The sequence below is a fragment of the Plasmodium gonderi genome, assembly GCF_002157705.1.
Source record: "Plasmodium gonderi DNA, contig: Chr09, whole genome shotgun sequence".
NCBI lineage: Eukaryota > Apicomplexa > Aconoidasida > Haemosporida > Plasmodiidae > Plasmodium > Plasmodium gonderi.
This window is the reverse complement of record NW_021628934.1, coordinates 262,732-282,328: the sequence shown is the minus strand read 5'-3', so window position 1 is coordinate 282,328 and position 19,597 is coordinate 262,732. Positions and strand designations below refer to the sequence as shown.

Sequence of the window (19,597 nt, the reverse complement as noted above, 5' to 3'; positions counted from 1 at the left end):
TCCACATTCATTTGCCTTTTTTTAACTATTATGAATAATGTAATTTGAAAAATAAAATACCTTTTGTAAATTGTTACTCTATATAAACGATACCATATATATAAATATATGAATTGAATGAGTGTAAAAATAAGCATATCATATTTATTAGCTTTTATTTTTTACATTTTAAAAAAAAATGGACTATAGGAGTTTTTCTCCATGCGTTTGTGTATAGAAATAATTAATTTGCAAAAGTGTAAGAAAACTTGTGTGTATGTGAAGTTTTATATATATTCGACCCTCGTTTGTCTTGCATGTGTAATAGTAAATAGAAGCAATTAACCGTACAAATATATACTTATATATATTCACATATATGCAATAGTGTCTGTGTAAAATTTGACCCTAGTTAATAGTTTATTTTTGAGTTTGCAAGTTTATGTATTTTTATGATCTCGTCACAAAACGAGTAGGTCAAGATAAGTGCTACAGTGTATGTATATACATATACATGTATATATATATATATATATATATATATATATATAGAGAGAGAGAGCGATTTCGTCCACATTTCGTTCATTCTTCGAGGGATCTATTTTATTTGCATGTCTCGTCGAGTGTTCACCCATTGGAACTTGATTTTGCCTTCTTTTTCTCGACATCCACGAAGCACACGTGTATGTGCTCTTTCAGCTTCCATCTGAACGTTTTTTCTTCATCACATATTTATAACATATTTTTGTATTGCAGCAAGACCCCCAAGGTGTGAACTCCCCCCGCATGTATATGTAAAGACTATTTTTATGTTTGTATATAGTTTGTAATATATATATGTGCATATAATATATATATATATGTGCATATAATATATATATATGTGCATATAATATATATCATATGCGCATATAAAATATATACTAGAACCCTTCGCGTTGTACGTCTCTGTAATATAACCTCTCTAAATCACCCTATTTGAACGTAAATAAATATATGCAAAAATGCAAAGTGATATAATCGTGAGTAAAGATATACATGAATATAGTAAAAACAGAATAAACAGTATGTTAAATATAAGTTCTTATAGTACCAATAGTAACCCTGAGTTCAGGAGTGAAATAAACGAAAATGATAAATACAGGAAATATGGAAAGGAAAAAATAACCGATTATGATGATGTAAAGAATGTTAGTTATACAGATAACATTACAAGTAGTAATAATTTTTCATCTGAGGTAAACATAACTAGCTCATTCGCAAATGAACATAAGGAGAGTAATTTTATTGATACAGCACAGATGATAACTAATTCTTTATTGAATAAAAATTATGATAATGTTCAGAATAATAACAATCAATATATGAATACTGAAAACTGTATGCAAAATGATTCAAAAATGAAAAGTAAAAATAACTTGTGTCAGCTTACCGATGAGGGTATGTTGTACAGTGTTGATTGCACAGATGACTTGAGTAAGAAGATCTCCTGTACGTTGCATAGTTACGAGATTGTTGCTGGTAGAGATACAAATTTAAATTCGCCCGGATACCAATCGTTCCCAGTTGTTAGTGATATCAAGGGTGTTACGTTTAATGATACAATTAAAAAGGAATGCATGTATGAGGAGGCTGATAGTTCGTGCGAAAAGGGTTCAGAGATGAGGGATTCGTATAAAAGATGCGCAGATGCGAAATGCTTAGATGCGAAAATCTCAGATGCAAAATGCTCAGATGCAAAATGCTCAGATGTGAAAAGCTCAGATGCAAAATGTTCAGGTGTAAATGAGTTCAGCAATGATTGCTGTTCCAAGAATAATAACGCTGATTCGTGTTATGCACAAAGGAACTCCCTTCTAGACAATAACAAAAATGAATCGAACACCTTTCATATTTTGAAAGGCAAAAATAGTGTTAAGGATACGAGATCCGCTTCTCCTACAGAAGTGAGAAAATTGAGCCCCTTTTTAGAACCCACAAATGAAAATAATGTGAATTTGAAGGACATAGTTGTGTCTAACAAAGTGGCAGAGAGTAATGAAAATGAGAGGCACGTCAATGATAAGAACCAAAATGAAACGGGTTTAGAGTACATCCAGAAGGATGCTACTACGACCCATTATTGCAATGGTAGTGTAACAAAATGCAAGGAGATAAGTAAGAAAAGTGATAATTTGGATTCTGGAATTGTAGGGGAAGGAAGCACTAGTTGTTGTAGCAGTAATAAGTATAATTGCACTCGCAGTATCAATGACCATAGCACAAGTGGTAATGTCCGTGTCAGTGGAGGTAGAAGCAACGAGAGTTCGTCAGGTGGAGATAATTCCAATAACGGTAACAATAGCAATAGAGGCAATAACAGTGGCAACAGAAACTGCAAGGGAAATTCAGAGAATGGGCAAGGAGGAGCAAACACCGAAAGCAGTAACAATTGTGAAAATGGAGGAGATGATGATGATGGGGATGGAGACAAGCACAGGAAAGTAAGCAATCATAAAGATGGTGCAGGAGGAAGTAGCGAAGGTAACGAATCTCGTGTGAATTCCAATGATAGAAAGAATGAAGAAAATGGCATAGCAGAAAAAAAAGGAAATGTGGATGAGGATCCAGAAAAAAGAAATAATAATAATAGTAGTAATAATAATAATAATAGTAATAATAATAATAGTAATAATAATAATAGTAATAATAATAATAATAATAATAATAATAGTAATAATAATAATAGTAATAATAATAATAATAATAGTAATAATAATAATAGTAATAATAGTAATAATAATAATAGTAATAATAATAATAATAATAGTAATAATAGTAATAATAGTAATAATAGTAATAATAGTAATAATAATAATAATAATAATAATAATAATAATAATAATAATAATAATAATAATAATAATAATAATAGTAATAATAATAATAATAATAATAATAATAATGATGATGATGATGGTAAGAATAAGGAGAAATATTCAGATGATGCCAATAAAAATAGTAACAGTAATGAGAAAAAGAAGAAGACAAAATTGAGCTATAATAGTGAAGAAAAAAATGGAAATGATAAAATACATTCATCAGTATCAACATCTAAGTCGAGTAATATAAATGTTACAGCGTCAGTAAGTTCGCTAAATGCAGATGCACCAGAATTTGTCCCATCAACGAAAAGCATGCAAGGAAATTTATCATTTAATAAATTCATGTGGAATCATTATTACCAAGATATTCCTACTGGAGGATTTGGAAACGTGGGAGGAATTAGTATGTTGAATCCTTCGAACCCGTTGCTGAATCCCCTTAACGGAATGGGCCACAGTCCAAGTGAACTTTTAAATTTAGCTAATGCGAATCATATTCCCCCATCGAATGGTCCTATAAATTTAAGCATGCCCAGCGGCAGTAATGCAATTCGAACGCAAGGGAATAATGTAAATAATATGACCAATGTGACGAGTATGAACAATGTGAATAATATGACCAGTGTGACGAGTATGAACAATATAGAGAATCATAATAACGAAAAAGGGAATGGTAATAGCAGCGTAAATGATACTGCTGGTGGGAATATGAACAATCATCCTAGTAATAAATCTCTGAACAGTGCGAAGTTGTGTAATAGTAGTAGTACTACAAATAATAATAATAGTAACAGTAACGGTGGAACAAATTTTAGTGGTCATGAAAATAATATGAAGACAGGTTCGAACTTGATGCACACATCAACAGTTGCTTTAGTGGGAAAAGGAGGTGGAAATAATAATATGGGTTCTGATTCTAATTTTCTAAATCAGAGTAATATGATGCATGGAATGAAAAATATAAGAAATAATAATTTTATGAATGGTTCAGAAAATTCTGCTCCTCCACCATTTCATCATCCATTAGATGCACATAACAATAATAATGGACCTCATCAATCTTTTCAATCAAATGGAACCATGATTCATCCACATAATTTTTATGTAAATCATCCATACATGATGAATAATCCCCCTCATGGGCATCCTCATCATCCACATCCAAATGGCTTGCCAGGTCCTCCCCCTCCCCATACCATATTTACACCAATGTCGTATGGAAATGCTATAGGGCCAGGAAATGTTCATCATGAATTTCCATTTCCTCAAGCACCATCAGCTGTATATGGTACATTTGGAAGTAATACTAATTTAATTGGAAACAGTACTAGCACTTTACCACCATCGGCAAAAAATGGAAATATGAATATAAATCCATATAATTTTATGTCATGTGGCTTACCTACGCACCCCCCACCTCCTCAGTTACAACATAATAACCCGTTAAATTTAACTGCACCGTTAGAAGCACATTTTATTTCGAATTCAGGTAATGCACCACCACCTTTGAAAATTCCATACAATCATGTGAATCAACAAAATAGAAGGAACATATTTAATCATTTTAACATTGCCAATGTTCATGCAGGAGGAAGTAGTAACATGAGTGATAATAATTTTGAACATAATGTAAGTAACAGTAATAATTCCATGAATTCAGTAATGGCAGCAGTAGGAGGAGTAGTCGGGCCGGTAGGATCAGTAGGACCAATAGGAACAATCGGACCAATAGGAGCAGCAAATGTAAATTACGGATATGGAAATCTGCTCTCGAACAGCGATAATAACAATAGTAATAACACTGGCACGAGCAGTAATACGAGTGGTATACATTTAAATACAGGATTAGGAAATAACATGGGAATAAGTACTAGTGGAAATGTTATGTGTCTAAATGGCTCATTGCAAATGAACAACGTAAGCTCTAGTAATGTACCAGTAATAGCACATCATCATATGAATCATATGAACAATGTTATGCCATCAGCTGTTGGAGCTGGAATGCACATGAATCATAACATGATGATGAACATGAGGGAAGAAGTTGCAGATCCCATGGGAGGTGGTGTAGGAGCAGCGGCAACAGCAGCAACAGCAGCAGGAGGAACAGGAACAGGAATGAAGAAACATCAGAAGAGGAACAATAATACATATAACGAAAGAAACAACAACGGTTCTAGCAGCAGCAACAACAACAGTAACAGTAATAATAATAATAATAATAATAATAATAACAATAACAATCATAATAATAACAATAACAATAACAGTAGCAATGGAAACAATAACAGTGGCAGTAACAGTGGTAATAAGCTTAGCGTGCATCGAGACAGCAAAGGGGGTGGAGGATTGCACAGCAATAATAGAAGCAATAGCAACCATATCAGCAGTAGCAATAATAACAACATTATAAATAATCACACAAGTGGTGTGGATGTGACAAATTTGCCTTCTTATGCAAAACAAGAAAACAAGAAAGGCAATAAATATAACAAAAATAGTTCAATCGGAGGAAACAATGCAGTTTCAAATTTTAACTCTCATTCTAGTAACAGTGTGAATAATAATATATCTAATGGATCGAAAAATGTGTATATGAGTGGTAAGATGGCAAAGCAGGAAGTACTATTGCATGGCAAAACGGAAAATGGAAGTGTAGCTATGTCTTCTCCTTTATCATCAAGTAACATTTGTTATGCAAAAGCATCAACCGTGGGTAATAACAACAAAGGCATTACATCTAACAGTGGTTCAGGAAACAATAACACGAGTAGTAACATTAACATGAGCAATAATGTGTCTTTGAAAGAATCAAAGTTAAGTAGTATTACAAAAGCAGGTCCAGATGATTCTAAAGAAAAGAATCATTCGTACAATACTGGGAATGAAGGAATGAAATATGGTTTTAAAGGAAAGACATATAATTCTAATAATTCAATTAGTGCCAGAAACAGCAAGGGTATGAATAATAGTAGTTCTAATGCAAACAATATGGGAGGAGGGGGAAGTCATGGCATTTTGAGTAGTAGTAATAACAACCATGCACAGAGCCATAATAATAATGAAGGAGGAGGAGGAGCTGTTGTAGCTAGCGAAAAACGATTTTTTAATAAACATGAAAAAAACAAGGAAGAGTATAAAATGAATAAAAACTATGGAAGTAATAACAAATCGAATGAGGAAAAGGGCAATTATAATAACATGCATGTCGCAGGAACAGCAGGAGCAGGTTCGAAGAAAGATGTATCAAAAGATAACAACAGTAATAAGAACAACATGAAAACGAGTGCCCATTTGAAAAAACCATACAACGATTTAATGGCAAATGGGAGTAGCGCTATGGGTAATCATGGCACGGCAAGCAACAGTAAGCACCATGGAAATTGCACAACAAGTAATAGCAAATATCAAAGCAATGGTGACAAGCGATTGAGTCATAGAGGAAATGTTGAAGGGAATAAGATGGAAAATGAAAAAAAATTAAAAAATGAAGGTGTTAAGAAATTTAAGGAAAAGGATAGTAATAATAACGATAGTAATATCCATGATAGCAATGGTAGTAGCGATGGAAACAACATTTTAGGAGTGGAAAATGTTGTAGATGATGCTAAAGAAGGAGGAGTATCACCATCTTCCATAGCAAAGAGAAGTGGAGGAAATGGAAACAATTTTAACAACTCGACGAATGTGCATGACCAGAATATGAAAGGAAATAGCGAAAGTGCAAATAGTAAGAACACATCGGGAGTTATTGTAGGAACATTAAGTAATGAAGCTGTGAGCGGTTATTCCAATAACAATTATAATGGAATTGTGATGAATAATAAGAATGCAAATTATGGAAACGTGAAAAATGCAAAAAATTATGATAAGAAGAATATGGAATTTTCTTCTTGGGTAAAGATAGCAAAAATGAACCCGAATAAAAAACAAGGAGCAGTAGGAGGAGCAGAAAAAAACAATTTGGCCAATCAGCAACAGGATAGTAACAATAATAATCCAGATATGGACAATATGGATATACCAACCACTACTTCAGTGATGAATGCTAATAATAAACAGCGTTATGGTGATATATCTGGAAAGCATACAGGTAATAAGACACAAAAGGGAAATGGTAATAATAACAACAGTGTAGAAGTAACAACAGCTACAGTTGGAGTAACAATCGAAGGAGAAGATGATGATGATGACCCATGTAATGGATTTAGGAACACCAAAGATTATAATGATAATGGAAAAGTTAAAAATCACAATAATGAAAATGTAATGTCTTATTACAAGGGAGGAGGAAGAGGAGGAGGAGGAGGAGGAGGAGGTAGTAGTAGTAGAGGAGGTGTGATGAGCAGCAACCCAGGAATTAATATGAATCATGAAAATGGGCCCATTGTTAGTACATTAAGCAGTGGAAGAGATGCAAAAAAGCGAAAGGATGAAGAAGTACACAGAGGAGAGAGACACAATAAAGGAATGAGTAAAGATGCAGGAGAAATGAATAAAGATGCAGTGATGGGTGGGGGGCTGAACAATAGTAGTAATAACAACTTACGTTATAACAAAACGAACAAAAAATGTGTCGAAGAGAAAAACGATATAATGATGAATAACAATGCAAAAAATAAAAAGTTACCATTTTACCCGAATGATAAAAATAGCGGTTATCATGACAAGGAGATCAACAAGGAAAGAGGAGGAAAGATGAAGTATGATCATAGTGGTAATAATAATAAGAGCAGCAGCAGTAACAATATGAATGGTAGCAATAATAATAAGAATAAAAATAAGAGTAATAATAATAACAGCAATAATAGCAGTAACAAGAACAGCAGCGGTAATAGCAACCTCAACAGCAACATCAACATCAACATCAACAGCAGTATGAAGAAAAGCGAAGTAATGAATAATCGAAAGGGAGGTGCAGTGGGAAGAAGTGGTGATGGAAACGTAACAAATACATCAGGTAACATCTATGCATCGCATAGACAAAGAGAAAAAATGAAAATTCAAAATGTGGAGGTTAAGCAGATAAACGAAAAGGTTATGAAACGAAGGAATGATGATTATAAAAATGTATCACAAAATAAAGGGGATGAAGAGGAGGATGGAGAAAAAATCGGATCAAGTATCAACAAGCATTCAGATAAGGAGGATCAATCTGATTCAGTGAAGAAACCAAATGAGAATCGTCCATATGAAGGTAGTAGAATAAAAGCACATGAGGGTGATGAATCTAGTAATGTAGAAAGTTATAAAAGTAATAATAAAAGGGTGAATGACGACTATAGCAGCAAGGTTGAAGGAGCAAGGGGAGGAGGAGCAGGAGGTGTATTACCATCTGTTATAAGAGATGATTTTGGTGACAAGAAAGATGGCACTAAAAAGAGCAATCTAACAAATGCATCATTAAACGATGTAAGAAATGAAGCCTCAAGGAGGAATAAGGAAAGCCATAAAGAAGAAGCATATCTAAGCAAAATCATGAAGGACAATAATAATAGCATGAGCAAAGGTGTGGGGGATGGTACGAGCAGTAGCGATCAAGACAACAATAGCATGATGAATAAGGGAGAAGATTTTAATATGAATAAAGAAAATAGTTACAAATATGGAGGAACAGCAGCAGGAGAAGAAGAAGAAGCAAAAACTGTAGCAGCAGGAACAGTAGCAGGAGAAGAAGAAGCAAAAACTGTAGGAAATGAGTACAGGAGCAATATGTCGAATACAAATGATAATCGCTCAGTGTCGACTTATTCTAATTCAAAAAATTCCGTTTGGGATGGAAAAATTTCCTTTGCAGAAATGGCAAAGAGAAAGCCAAAGAAACAATCCAAAGAAACAAGAAGTGGAGGAGGAGATTCGAAAAATGCCAAAAATGAGTTTTCATTTAATGATAGAAAGAATTCAACTCATCACGGTTCTAGTCATAAGGGTGAAAAATCTTCTAAGAGAAGAGATCAGCGTGTTAAGAGCGATGGTTCCAACAACACAATGAGGGATAAGCCAATGTCATCATCATCATCAGTACATAATAGAGGACTTGCCGGTGATAAAAGAAGTAACAACAATAGTTATAATAATAATAATAATAACCATAGTAGTAATTATAGTAATAATCATGGTAGTAGGGGTAGTACGAGTAAGGAGAATGGTGTTGCGAGAGTTGATAGTTCTGGTGGTGCAAGTCATATGAGAAAAAGAACCGAATCGACAGAACAGAGGATAAAGGGGTATGATGATGGAAGTGCGTTATCAAATGGGAAGGAACCGAAACGATACGGAAGAATTGATGTGTCGTCAAAGGGTTATATTAAAGGCAGAGATGGAAGAGATGGTAGAAAAGGTAGAGATGGAAAAGATGGCAGAGATGGAAGAGATGGAAGAGATGGAAGAGATGGAAGAGATGGAAGAGATGGCAGAGATGGAAGAGATGGAAGAGATGGAAGAGATGGAAGAGATGGAAGAGATGGAAGAGATGGAAGAGATGGAAGAGATGGAAGAGATGGAAGAGATGGAAGAGATGGAAGAGATGGCAAAGATGGCAAAGATGGCAGAGATGGAAGAGATAGCAGAAATGGCAGAGAAGGCAGAATTGGAAGAGATGGCAGAAATGGCAGAAATTGCAGAGAAGAAGATACGTTGAAAAATTTAAGAATGAATGAAAGTGTTGTATTTTCAGATGCAGAAGAATCGAATAATATGAATCACAAATCCAAAGAGAAGGAGCAGGATGATGGGGTGGAAGTTAAGAATATTATTAGCTCGAGGAACAACGACAATACACGGGGAGAAGAAAAGGGAGGAGATAATGAAATGAACAAAGGAAATACAATTGTTGAGTATGATAATATGGAGGAAAGAGGTAAAAACGATAATGTACATGGTGAAGTTTCATCAGATGTGCATGCGCACAGTGATGTACATTATGGATCACAAAAGGAAAATACAAGAAAAATGATTCATAGAAATCCTGAAAAGAGCACTAAAAATACCATTGTTGATGAAGATTTGGAAGATGGAGAAATCATTGAAGGAAATAGAAAAACGAGAAACAAGAATAACACAACAGATGATAGTGCTTCTAAGAGTAATGCTAAGTTTATATCATCGACTGATGCACAATTGGCTCATGCACATGGTATGAACATAGACACAGAATGGAAAGAGAAAAATGCAAAGAAGTGTGAAATGAAAGAAAGTGGTAGAAAAGTGTTGGCAGAAGAACGTTTATCAACATACACAAAAAAGAAATTCGAAAATAAGGAATTAGAAATGATGGCTCCTGAAGGAGCAGAACGAAGAGGTGGCGATAATAACATGTCAGGAATTAGAAAAATTCAGACAAGTAATGCTAATGAGAATTTCATTGATAAGAAGGAAAATAATGTTCATCCTATTATGCATAACAATAAATCTAACGCATCAGTGGGACATGACAAATCGGAGGAATCGATTAGGGATAGAAAAAAATACCCACGTGGGGTAAGCAATAATGGTAATATTGGAGAAAAGGGCGAATTGAAAAATTCAAATAATGAAATAGATGTTAAGATTCGAGCAGGAAATAATGAAACGAGTAATAATGATGGAGAGAATAGGAGTGCAGGAAAATGTTTAGCACAGGAAGAAATGAATGAATCTGTTGCAAAAAATGATGTAACAAAATCATATAATGAAAATTTTACTTCTGAAAAAAATGAAAATAATAAGGGAGAAAAGAAAAAGTATGGATCATTTAGGGATATTATGAAATGGGCCAAGGAAAAATTGGCAGATACAGAGGAGGAAGAAGCTGCCACTGCATTGCCAGTTTCCATGACAGATGTTACTAGAGCTACTATTAATAAAGAGAAATTGAAAAATGAAGGAAGGAAAAAAGATGATGACTCTCTGAAGAAAAAGAAAGGAGATTCGAACACAAATGATACTATAAGTAAGGACAATCACATTGTGAATAGTGAAGAAGGTGGTGGAAGTAAAGCACCAGTTGCAGATGATAAAAGAGATGTTGCAAAAAAGGTGGATAGCTCGAAGTTGAGTGATGCATCAAAATCGAGTGACCCATCAAAATCGAGTGATGCAGCCAAGTTGGGTATCCAAAAAGAAACAGTTGTAGGTGGAGAAATTGAAAAGGAGAAAAGTGCTAATCATAAAATGGAAGAAGCAACGGTTCAGACAAAGAGCAACGCTGAAGGGATATTACGTACGTTAGAAAAACGAGTGGATGATGAATTGGGGAATGAAAAAATTGAAGAAATGTTGATCCCACAAAATGATAAAGATAATGAAGAGAAAGAGAAGCAGAAGCAGATGGAGAAGGAGAAAGAAATGCAAAAACAGATGAAACTTGAAAAAATGCAAAAAAGTAAAATATACTCAAAAATTGACTTGCTAGAAATATTTGTAGGAAATAATTGGAATATTGGTGCAGAGAAATTCAATTTTGTTTTATCTTACAACCCAGATATAGAGTGCAGCAAATTTGATAATGGCATGACAGGTTCATGTAATATAAACCATATGGATATGATGAACACAGGAAGTGATTATAATGCAGGTACTACCGGTATGCATTCAAGCAGTTATATTGGCAGCAGTGTTTCAAATACACATAATAGTAATTCTCACGATCCTAAGGGTAGTAGTAGTAGTAGTAGTATATACAGTAATAAGAGGTATATGAATGCAGGAGGAATTGGTGGTGGTGCTTCTTCTGGTCATGTACATGGTAACAATGCTAATATTGGTGGATCAGTGATTAATAATAACTACATTGGTGGTAATAATAATCACAATAATATGAACAGTAAACAATTTGGAATGAATGCAAGTAGTGGAGGCAAAAATAGCAGCGATGTTTGGAGATATGCACAAGGAGGGAAGAGTGGTATGAATAATAATATTAATTTTGCAAATTTTGGTACTGTGAATCAGAATATGAATTATGCAGATATGAATAACAGCAGCAGTAATGCTAACAACATATCTGCTGCAGGTGGTGGTGTTAAAGGTGGCTTAACAGCAGCAGCAGCAGCAGGAATGATGGTTGGTTCCATCGATGGATACAGTGCAAATAATGCCATGGGAAAAGTGGGACAGGGAAATAACTTAGAATGGAGAAAAAATGATGGAGATAAATTGAAGGGATTCTTTGATTCCACTCGAGCTGTTGAATCTCCAGATGCATGGAGACATAACAATAACCAGAGTGGAAGTGGTGGTGGTGGATCTTCTTCTATTGGTAGTGGAACCAAAACTATAGCAGAAAATAGTTGGTTACTAAAACAGAATCAGTTGAAAGCAGATAAATATACGTGTATGATGAGAAAGTTAAGAGGTATATTAAATAAGTTAACTTTTGAAAAATTTGACCTGCTATATGAACAAATAATACTAGTTGGAATAACAAAATTAGAAGAAATAATAGGATTGATGAAATTAGTTTTTGAGAAAGCAGTAACACAACATCATTTTGTGCAGATGTATGTTCAATTATGTAAAAAATTGAATGTACATTTTCACAATATGAAATTGGAAGATAACACAACAGTTCAATTTAAGAAAATTTTAATTAATCAGTGTCAAGATTCATTTGAAAATAATTTGAAACCAATTGAATACCCAAGTAATTTAACAAATGAAGAAGAAAGATTTGAATTTGAACAGATGCATAAAAATAAAGTTAGAGGTAATATGTTATTTGTAGGAGAGTTAGTAAAATCAGGAATCATATCGATACCAATTGTATTTGTATGTATTAAGCAATTATTAGAAAAGAGAGAAAGTTACATATCGATAAATAATGACACAAATGAAGGAAATTTACATTTAGAAGCTTTATGTATGTTTCTCAATACAGTAGGAGAAATTTTAGATACACATGAAAAAGCTAATCAAGAAAAAGTGAAAGAATTATACAACACTTTAAATACATTAATAAATGATGAAAAGATAACATTCCGTGTTAGATGTCTTATTAAAGATGTTATTGATAATAGAAATGAAAAATGGAATAAAAAATTTGCACATAAGTTAGAAGGACCAACTACTCTTAGTGTGTTGCACGATAAAATTTTAAAAGAAGCTATCGACCAGAGTAACAGAAGTTTTAATAACAGCAGTAGTAACATGATGACAAACTATCACGACAGTAAGATGAATAGCAGTTTGAGTAGCATGAGAAATAATTTATTACGTAATGTTAATTTTAATATGAACAGTAATAACAATAGCAGTAACAATAGCTTGGGTGGAGGAAAAACTGCTAGTGGTGGTGTGCTTGGTAGTAATAACAACAGCAGCAACAATAATAACACAAGTTACAACATGATGAATATGAGAATTTTGGGAGGAGGAATGAAAAATATGGATGCAAATAAAAATATGAAAAAATTATCCTTAAACCTGATGAAGAGTAAAAACTCAAGTGCTTCAAAAATGATGGGAGATGACGTAAAAGTTGGAGGAACTGCACAAGACTCCGCAGATAATAATAATAATAGTAATAACAGTTTTTTCGATATGATGTCAAAAAATAATTTTCCATTCAAGAATAATCATCATCAACCATTTATGAATAATGATAGTGCCTCTAACACGAATAGTACTAATGTGACGAATAATAACATGACCAATAATAGTACTACAATGGGAAGTAGCAATAATAACATTAATGGATCAACCGTCATAGCAGGAGGAGGAATAGGAGGAATAACGTCTACTGACAATAATAATAATAATAATAATACCTCAGGAGGAGGAAGCTTTTTCAGCAATATGAACTCAAGATTTCTAAGTAAGGAGAAAAATAATAATAATGAAGGCAAATTTTTCATGAGAAATTTTAATCTCAAAAAGAGCCCCATGAGTAGCAGTAGTGGTGCTGCTGGTACAGCGACAGGCACGTCCATGAACACTACTACAACTGGTGGTGGTACTTCTTTGAATAATGATACGACTAACAAGAGTGAGGAACAACAATCCAATGATACTTCTGCTGAGAAGGAGTTGAAGATGAGGGAAGGAGATAGTGCTGCTGCATCTCCTGGAATAAGCACAAGCACAAACCTAAACCCAAGCACAGGGGTAAAAACAAATGACGATTACACATTTGTCGAAGAATATCTTCCAAAGGTAAATGAAATTTTGGAATTATCGACCAACACAGAGGAATGGGAATCACTAACGAAAAAAATAGAAGAGTTGAATATCCCCTCTAAATTTAATGAAAAACTACAGACGAACATTTTAAAACTTACTCTTAAAAAGTACGCTTGCAATAAGAATGTGGAAAAAAGTTCCGAATACTTCAGTTGGCTGATTTCAGTAGTTTTGTCGAATAAAATTGACTTGGAATCCTTCAAGCCATGTTGGAAATCCTTTATATTGGAAAAGGATGAAAATAGTTATGAGTGCACCAAGGAGGACTACCCGCTTTTGCCTTTTCTCGCCAAAAATTTCATTAAAGCAATCGAGCTGTATGACAAGAATCACCTCCTTTACGATGTTGGCACAATAGACCAAATGAAGAGCGTTATATGATTAAGGGGTATGAAAAGTGCAAATAGTGTGAACAAAATATATTTATTATTTTTTTTTTTTTTTTCCATATATTCACAGAAAGCTAGCGTGCTTTATTTCTATCCCATACTTTATCCGAACGTGCATTATCCTATCGTTCTTTATCCTATCGTGCTTTATACCATGTCATATAAACTTCTGGAAGCACATATTTTTTTTCACTCACATTTCATCTCTGTTTCGTGTGCACCACATGTTATATGCCTTCATGTGTACGCTGAATCTACAATAATATCATTATTATACATGTAAATATGTAACTCCCCGCATGCGCAATTTTATTTTTTTTTTCATTCGTCCGTTCACCTGTGCTTTATGAATTCGACGGAATAAATCCCTTTTGAAGTATGTATATATAATGTGTAGCACTTTGTATACATTAAACGTCTCTGAAATTGTGTTGATGGAACCATACCAAATAGTGTATGCATTTAAATAATAATAGCACATTCTAGAATTTGTTCTATAAAAAAAAAAAATTATTACAGTTCAGCAAGTTGTATCTTTTTGTGTAGAAAAATATATGAACAAAAAAAAAGAATTATTACTGTTCAGAAAGTTGTATCTTTCTGTGTAAAAAAATATATGAACAAAAAAAAAAAAAAAAAAAAAAAAAAATTATATTATGGGAAAACGTACTTGTCCGATGGAAATTGTCGCATTCGTTTATGGTAACATTTACATGGATTACAAAAATGCTGACATGTTTTTTACTTGAGGAGCACACATATTTTGTGTATTTTATTTTGTGCCAAGTTTCTTAGAGAAAAGTGCATTGGGTGCACACACAGAAAAGTATGTACCTCTGCATGTAGCAGAGATCCATGCAGCCTCCTTTTTTTTCTAAATGTATATATTTGAAAAGTTGACATCCATTAAATGTTGGATATCGCGTTGCGCTTTGGAGAGAGAAATTTTTGAATCATCGGGAAAAATAAAAAGTTCTCTCTGTAGGGACTTTTTTGCAAATATCCATGGACCGTTTGCCTCTTTGAAAAATATTTTTTCTATTTTTACATCATCACTAGTATCTTCAAAAAGTTTTTTTTTTAATTCTTCATTAAGAATCAATTTTAATTTTGTTTTTTTTTTTTCCTCCCTACATTCTACACCTGCTGCGGTGTTTTTTTTTTGTGTTTCATACAAAGTGCTTTGGTATTTTTTAGAATTTTCTGTTTTCACATGAATACCCTCCGATTGGTGTTTCTCCTCAGTTGTTATATGAGCAGAACTATCAAGATTGTAGCTACTTAGTTTTTGTTCGTCCACATGGTCGCTTTTAATTTCAGTTGTTTTATCTGAATTTATTTCACTTCCTATATCAGTCTTATTACTGTTCTGTCTCCTTTCATGCTGATTTTGTGAAAAAACACTTTTTCCTGTTTCGCTTATATTTATTGCTGCTTCATTTTGAGTTACGCTTTGGGAATGTTTCTTATTTTCTTGCTGTTCACAACTTTTTGGATCATTTTTTGAACAATTTTTCTGAATACAAGAGTGTTCAAAATTGAACAATTCATTTGACAAATAAGATTTTTCCTTATTTTTTGAGAACATGTTTTTATTAAGTTTAATTTTGTTATACTTGGTTTCTGAGTCATTAAGTAGGAAATGAAAATCTGCTACAAGAAGAAGTTCTTCATTACTTAATTTTTTATTATTGAAGGAATATTTAATGCAGTTGTTAAAATGGTTATAATAAAAATATCTTACTGAGTCATCTTGATTTAAATATTTTTTGAAATGCACAGATAATGTCTCATTCAATTTTAACAAATTGTATATACTACTTGAATTTTCGTTTGTACATTTATTTTGCACATCGATTAGAATATCGAAGTCTTCATCTTTTATTGTATTCCCCTTAATTAGTAACATAAGTAAAATTCCTCTGAAAATGAATGCAACTAGTTTGTGTTTTTTCTCTCCGCTTAACGTTACCACTGGCATAAAGACGGATGACCTATTCGAAAAATCCCGAAAACGTTTGTTTGTGCAAGTGCGATCTGTCAAAAATGTACATGTACATATATCCAAGGGGTATTCAACTTTTCTCCTACATGCCAACCATCCGGCTAGTGTTACTCTCATGTGCATACGATTCGTGTAGTACATAACAACTCAATTTTTTAAACAACGTTTTTTTTTTTTTTACTTTTTAATTCCCAAAAGGAATGAGTTTTTATCCTCGATTGAGTTGCATCGAGCAAAGCTAGACAAACCTCCATTTGCCTGAACATGTCAGCAAAAAAAAAAAATAAAAAAAAAAAAAAAACATTTAAGTTGAGCATGTTTAACATTTTTCGTAATATGAAGAAAATGCACTCTCCAGGTAGCGACAACAAAATATATATATATATATATATATATATATTTCGACTTACATTGATGGCGGCGGATGACGCGATTTTCTTAAAAGGGTGCTGATTTAGTTTTAAATTGTTTACCTAAAATGGGAGGATAAGCGAAAAAAAAAAAAAATAAAATGTGCATGTATAAATTATGTATTCATGTTAATACATGGAATATTTTTGGACGCCAAAAAAAAGACTATCCAGGTATCTCTCTACATTGTTGCATGTTCATGATGGTATTTTTTTTTTTTTTTTTTCCTCTTTTTATTTTTTCCTTTTGTTTTTTCCTTTTTTTTGTGTGTTCTAACAGTTCCGCTATAGGACACCAAATAGTTGTAAATCGTTTTCATCTCATTCATTTCGAGACTTGAATATATCAAATGTCCTTCGTAGAATAGACTTCCATGTTTTATTTGTTTGTGTTCCAATATAAGGGATGAAATTAAGTTCTGAAAAGGGGGAAAAAAAAAAAAAAAATAAAAAAAATGTTAAAAAAGAAAATAAAAATTAACAAAACGAACAGTCTTATATATGTGCTTTTAATGAAATGAAAAATGTTGAAACAATTTTGGTTGTACTGAAGCGCGGAAAAAACATATTTTTTTAATTCCCTTTTGAAGATAATGTAAAAAAATATTACCTGAACAGTAATGTAGGTACGCTTTTCAACGGGGAAAAAGTGAAAACTTTGTAGATCTGGAGTGAAGTGTTTTTTTTATGTACATCATATGTTGGTATTATGTTGGCATACACAACTTATGTGGGTTAAATGGGCATACTGGGGTTATATGTGCACTGAATGAACACAAAGATCTTGGATTAGGGAAGTGCATTTTTGCTTGCATCAAATGCATCCACGTTATGTACATGCATACGTATATATGTATACATATGAAAAGGGTGTATACATAGAACACACCACATCGAAAAAGAAATAGTGGTGATACTCTTCTTACCATTATGAATGCTTATGCATTCGTTGTTAATCGTATTTATGTAAGTAAATACATAGTCATCTAAAAGTGTTTGTAAGCTAGTTTTTCTATTCATATTTTCTGTGTAAATGTTCGAAAAAAGCATGCAAACATTTGTATATGCGTGATGTGTGAGTGTTTTTTTTTTTTTTTTTTTTATATCTGTACATATAAAACAGTTGCATGTGTGCATGCATGTGGAGTTAGTCGAACTAGGCTTGTTTTTTATATTTCTATTAAAACAATTTTGCGGACGTTTGATTTATTCTTATCTCTTGTGTGTACACGTATGTAAATTTTGCTTAAACTGGAATTTTTTTTAATATGGTATGAGATATAGATTAACTTTTGAGCGATATTTAAATGGAAAAACGATCCACTAGGTGTGCAAAAAAAAAAAAAGACAAATAAAATCCATTTTGTTCATTCATTCATTCGTTTTTTTTTTTTTTTTTTCACGCGTTTTCTCCCACTATTGATCAGTTTTATCAGTTTTATGAGTTTTCTTTTTATTGTCTCGCTCCCTCCATATGTTCCTCACCTGTCGTTTTATATTTCTTATATTTTAAGAATGTCCGAATGTGACCATGTAGTAGGGTAAATATAGAAATGAAATTATTCAAAATTGAATGTAACAATTTGCACATTAGCAGTTCCATTTTGTCGTTCTTATATATGTTTTTTACAACAATAGCCACAAATACATGCTTATACCACTTATTTATAACAATTAAATTTTCATGTGTTATAATATGATCCATATGTGATTTACTGAATTGGGATAAGAATGCCGAAATACCTTCCATAGTGCTTGTGTGTGTTACTTTTATATTTTCATCTATTTCGTTCGGATAGTAATATATCACCTTCTCTGCCTTTAGAAGAATTGGGATATGAATAGGTATATGTTCTTGTATCCGTGTGTGTTTATGTCTAGTCGCACCACGACTAAGTCTTTAATGATTACATTTTTTTATTAGCATTTACATAAATGATACAGAAAAAAAAAAAAAAAAAAAAAATTGTGGAAAAAGGACAAAAATTGTGTATTTTCAACAACAACAAAAAAAAAAAAAAAACACAACTCAGCAAAACAATTGATTGTTGTGTAAGTTATACTTGTAGCTCCTCATCAGTAACTGATTTGTCATCCTTTTTCACATCCTCATCGTAAATAAAAAAGGCGTCGATTTTCGTTCTATCCATTTGTTTCAAAAGGTTAAGAATGGGTGGAAAAAATAATAAAAACAAAAAAAGAAACAACAAAAAAAAAAACTAAAAAAAAGTAAAAAAAAAAAAAAAACTAAAAAAAAGTAAAAAAAAGAAAAAAACTAAAAAAAAGTAAAAAAAAAAAAAAAACTAAAAAAAAGTAAAAAAAAGAAAAAAACTAAAAAAATATTGTTCTCTGCTGAACAATACAGTGACTATTTGTTTTTGTGTACACTTCAGTGATAAGGAATTTTTATTTTTTTCTCATTTCCTCGTTCCAGTCTCCTTTCGTCTATTTTTTTTTTTTAATTCGTTTCATATATTAATGTTATATGCCACGTTTTGTTAATTTCTTTTTATCGAAATATCATGGTTATCTTTCTCTGTGTAGTGTTTATATTGGATTGGCTACTTATCATTTTTTTTTTTTTTTTTTTTTTTGTTTTTCCCTTTTCGTGTTTTCCAGTGTTGCTGGCATGTGGTCCCACATGAAGTTGAATGTACACATGGCCTGTGTTGTAAAATAAAAGATCATTAAATTTACTTTTTCAAATGTATAAAATGTTTTTACATGTGTTGTACTCGAACTAAAGCTCAGTATTATTAATTTATTATTTTTTTTTTCTTAAACAAAACAACC

At 32.5% G+C, this 19,597-nt stretch overlaps 2 protein-coding genes across 2 annotated transcripts; one reads left to right on the top strand and one right to left on the bottom strand.

The window, feature by feature from the left end:
- Nucleotides 1–983: 983 nt before the first annotated feature.
- Nucleotides 984–14,381, top strand: PGO_090490 (polyadenylate-binding protein-interacting protein 1; the record flags this gene model as incomplete). The annotated part of the gene is made up of 1 exon (XM_028687639.1): nt 984–14,381. One exon carries the CDS (start codon nt 984–986, stop codon nt 14,379–14,381), a length of 13,398 nt encoding a protein of 4,465 aa, XP_028543440.1.
- Nucleotides 14,382–15,263: 882 nt separating this feature from the next.
- On the bottom strand, nt 15,264–18,954 carry PGO_090480 (hypothetical protein, conserved; the record flags this gene model as incomplete). The annotated part of the gene is made up of 8 exons (XM_028687638.1): nt 15,264–16,383; nt 16,576–16,652; nt 16,805–16,867; nt 17,083–17,223; nt 17,415–17,470; nt 17,731–17,829; nt 18,290–18,623; nt 18,868–18,954. The coding sequence occupies 8 exons, from the start codon at nt 18,952–18,954 to the stop codon at nt 15,264–15,266; spliced, it is 1,977 nt and encodes a 658-aa protein (XP_028543439.1).
- Between the last annotated feature and the right edge of the window lie 643 nt (nt 18,955–19,597).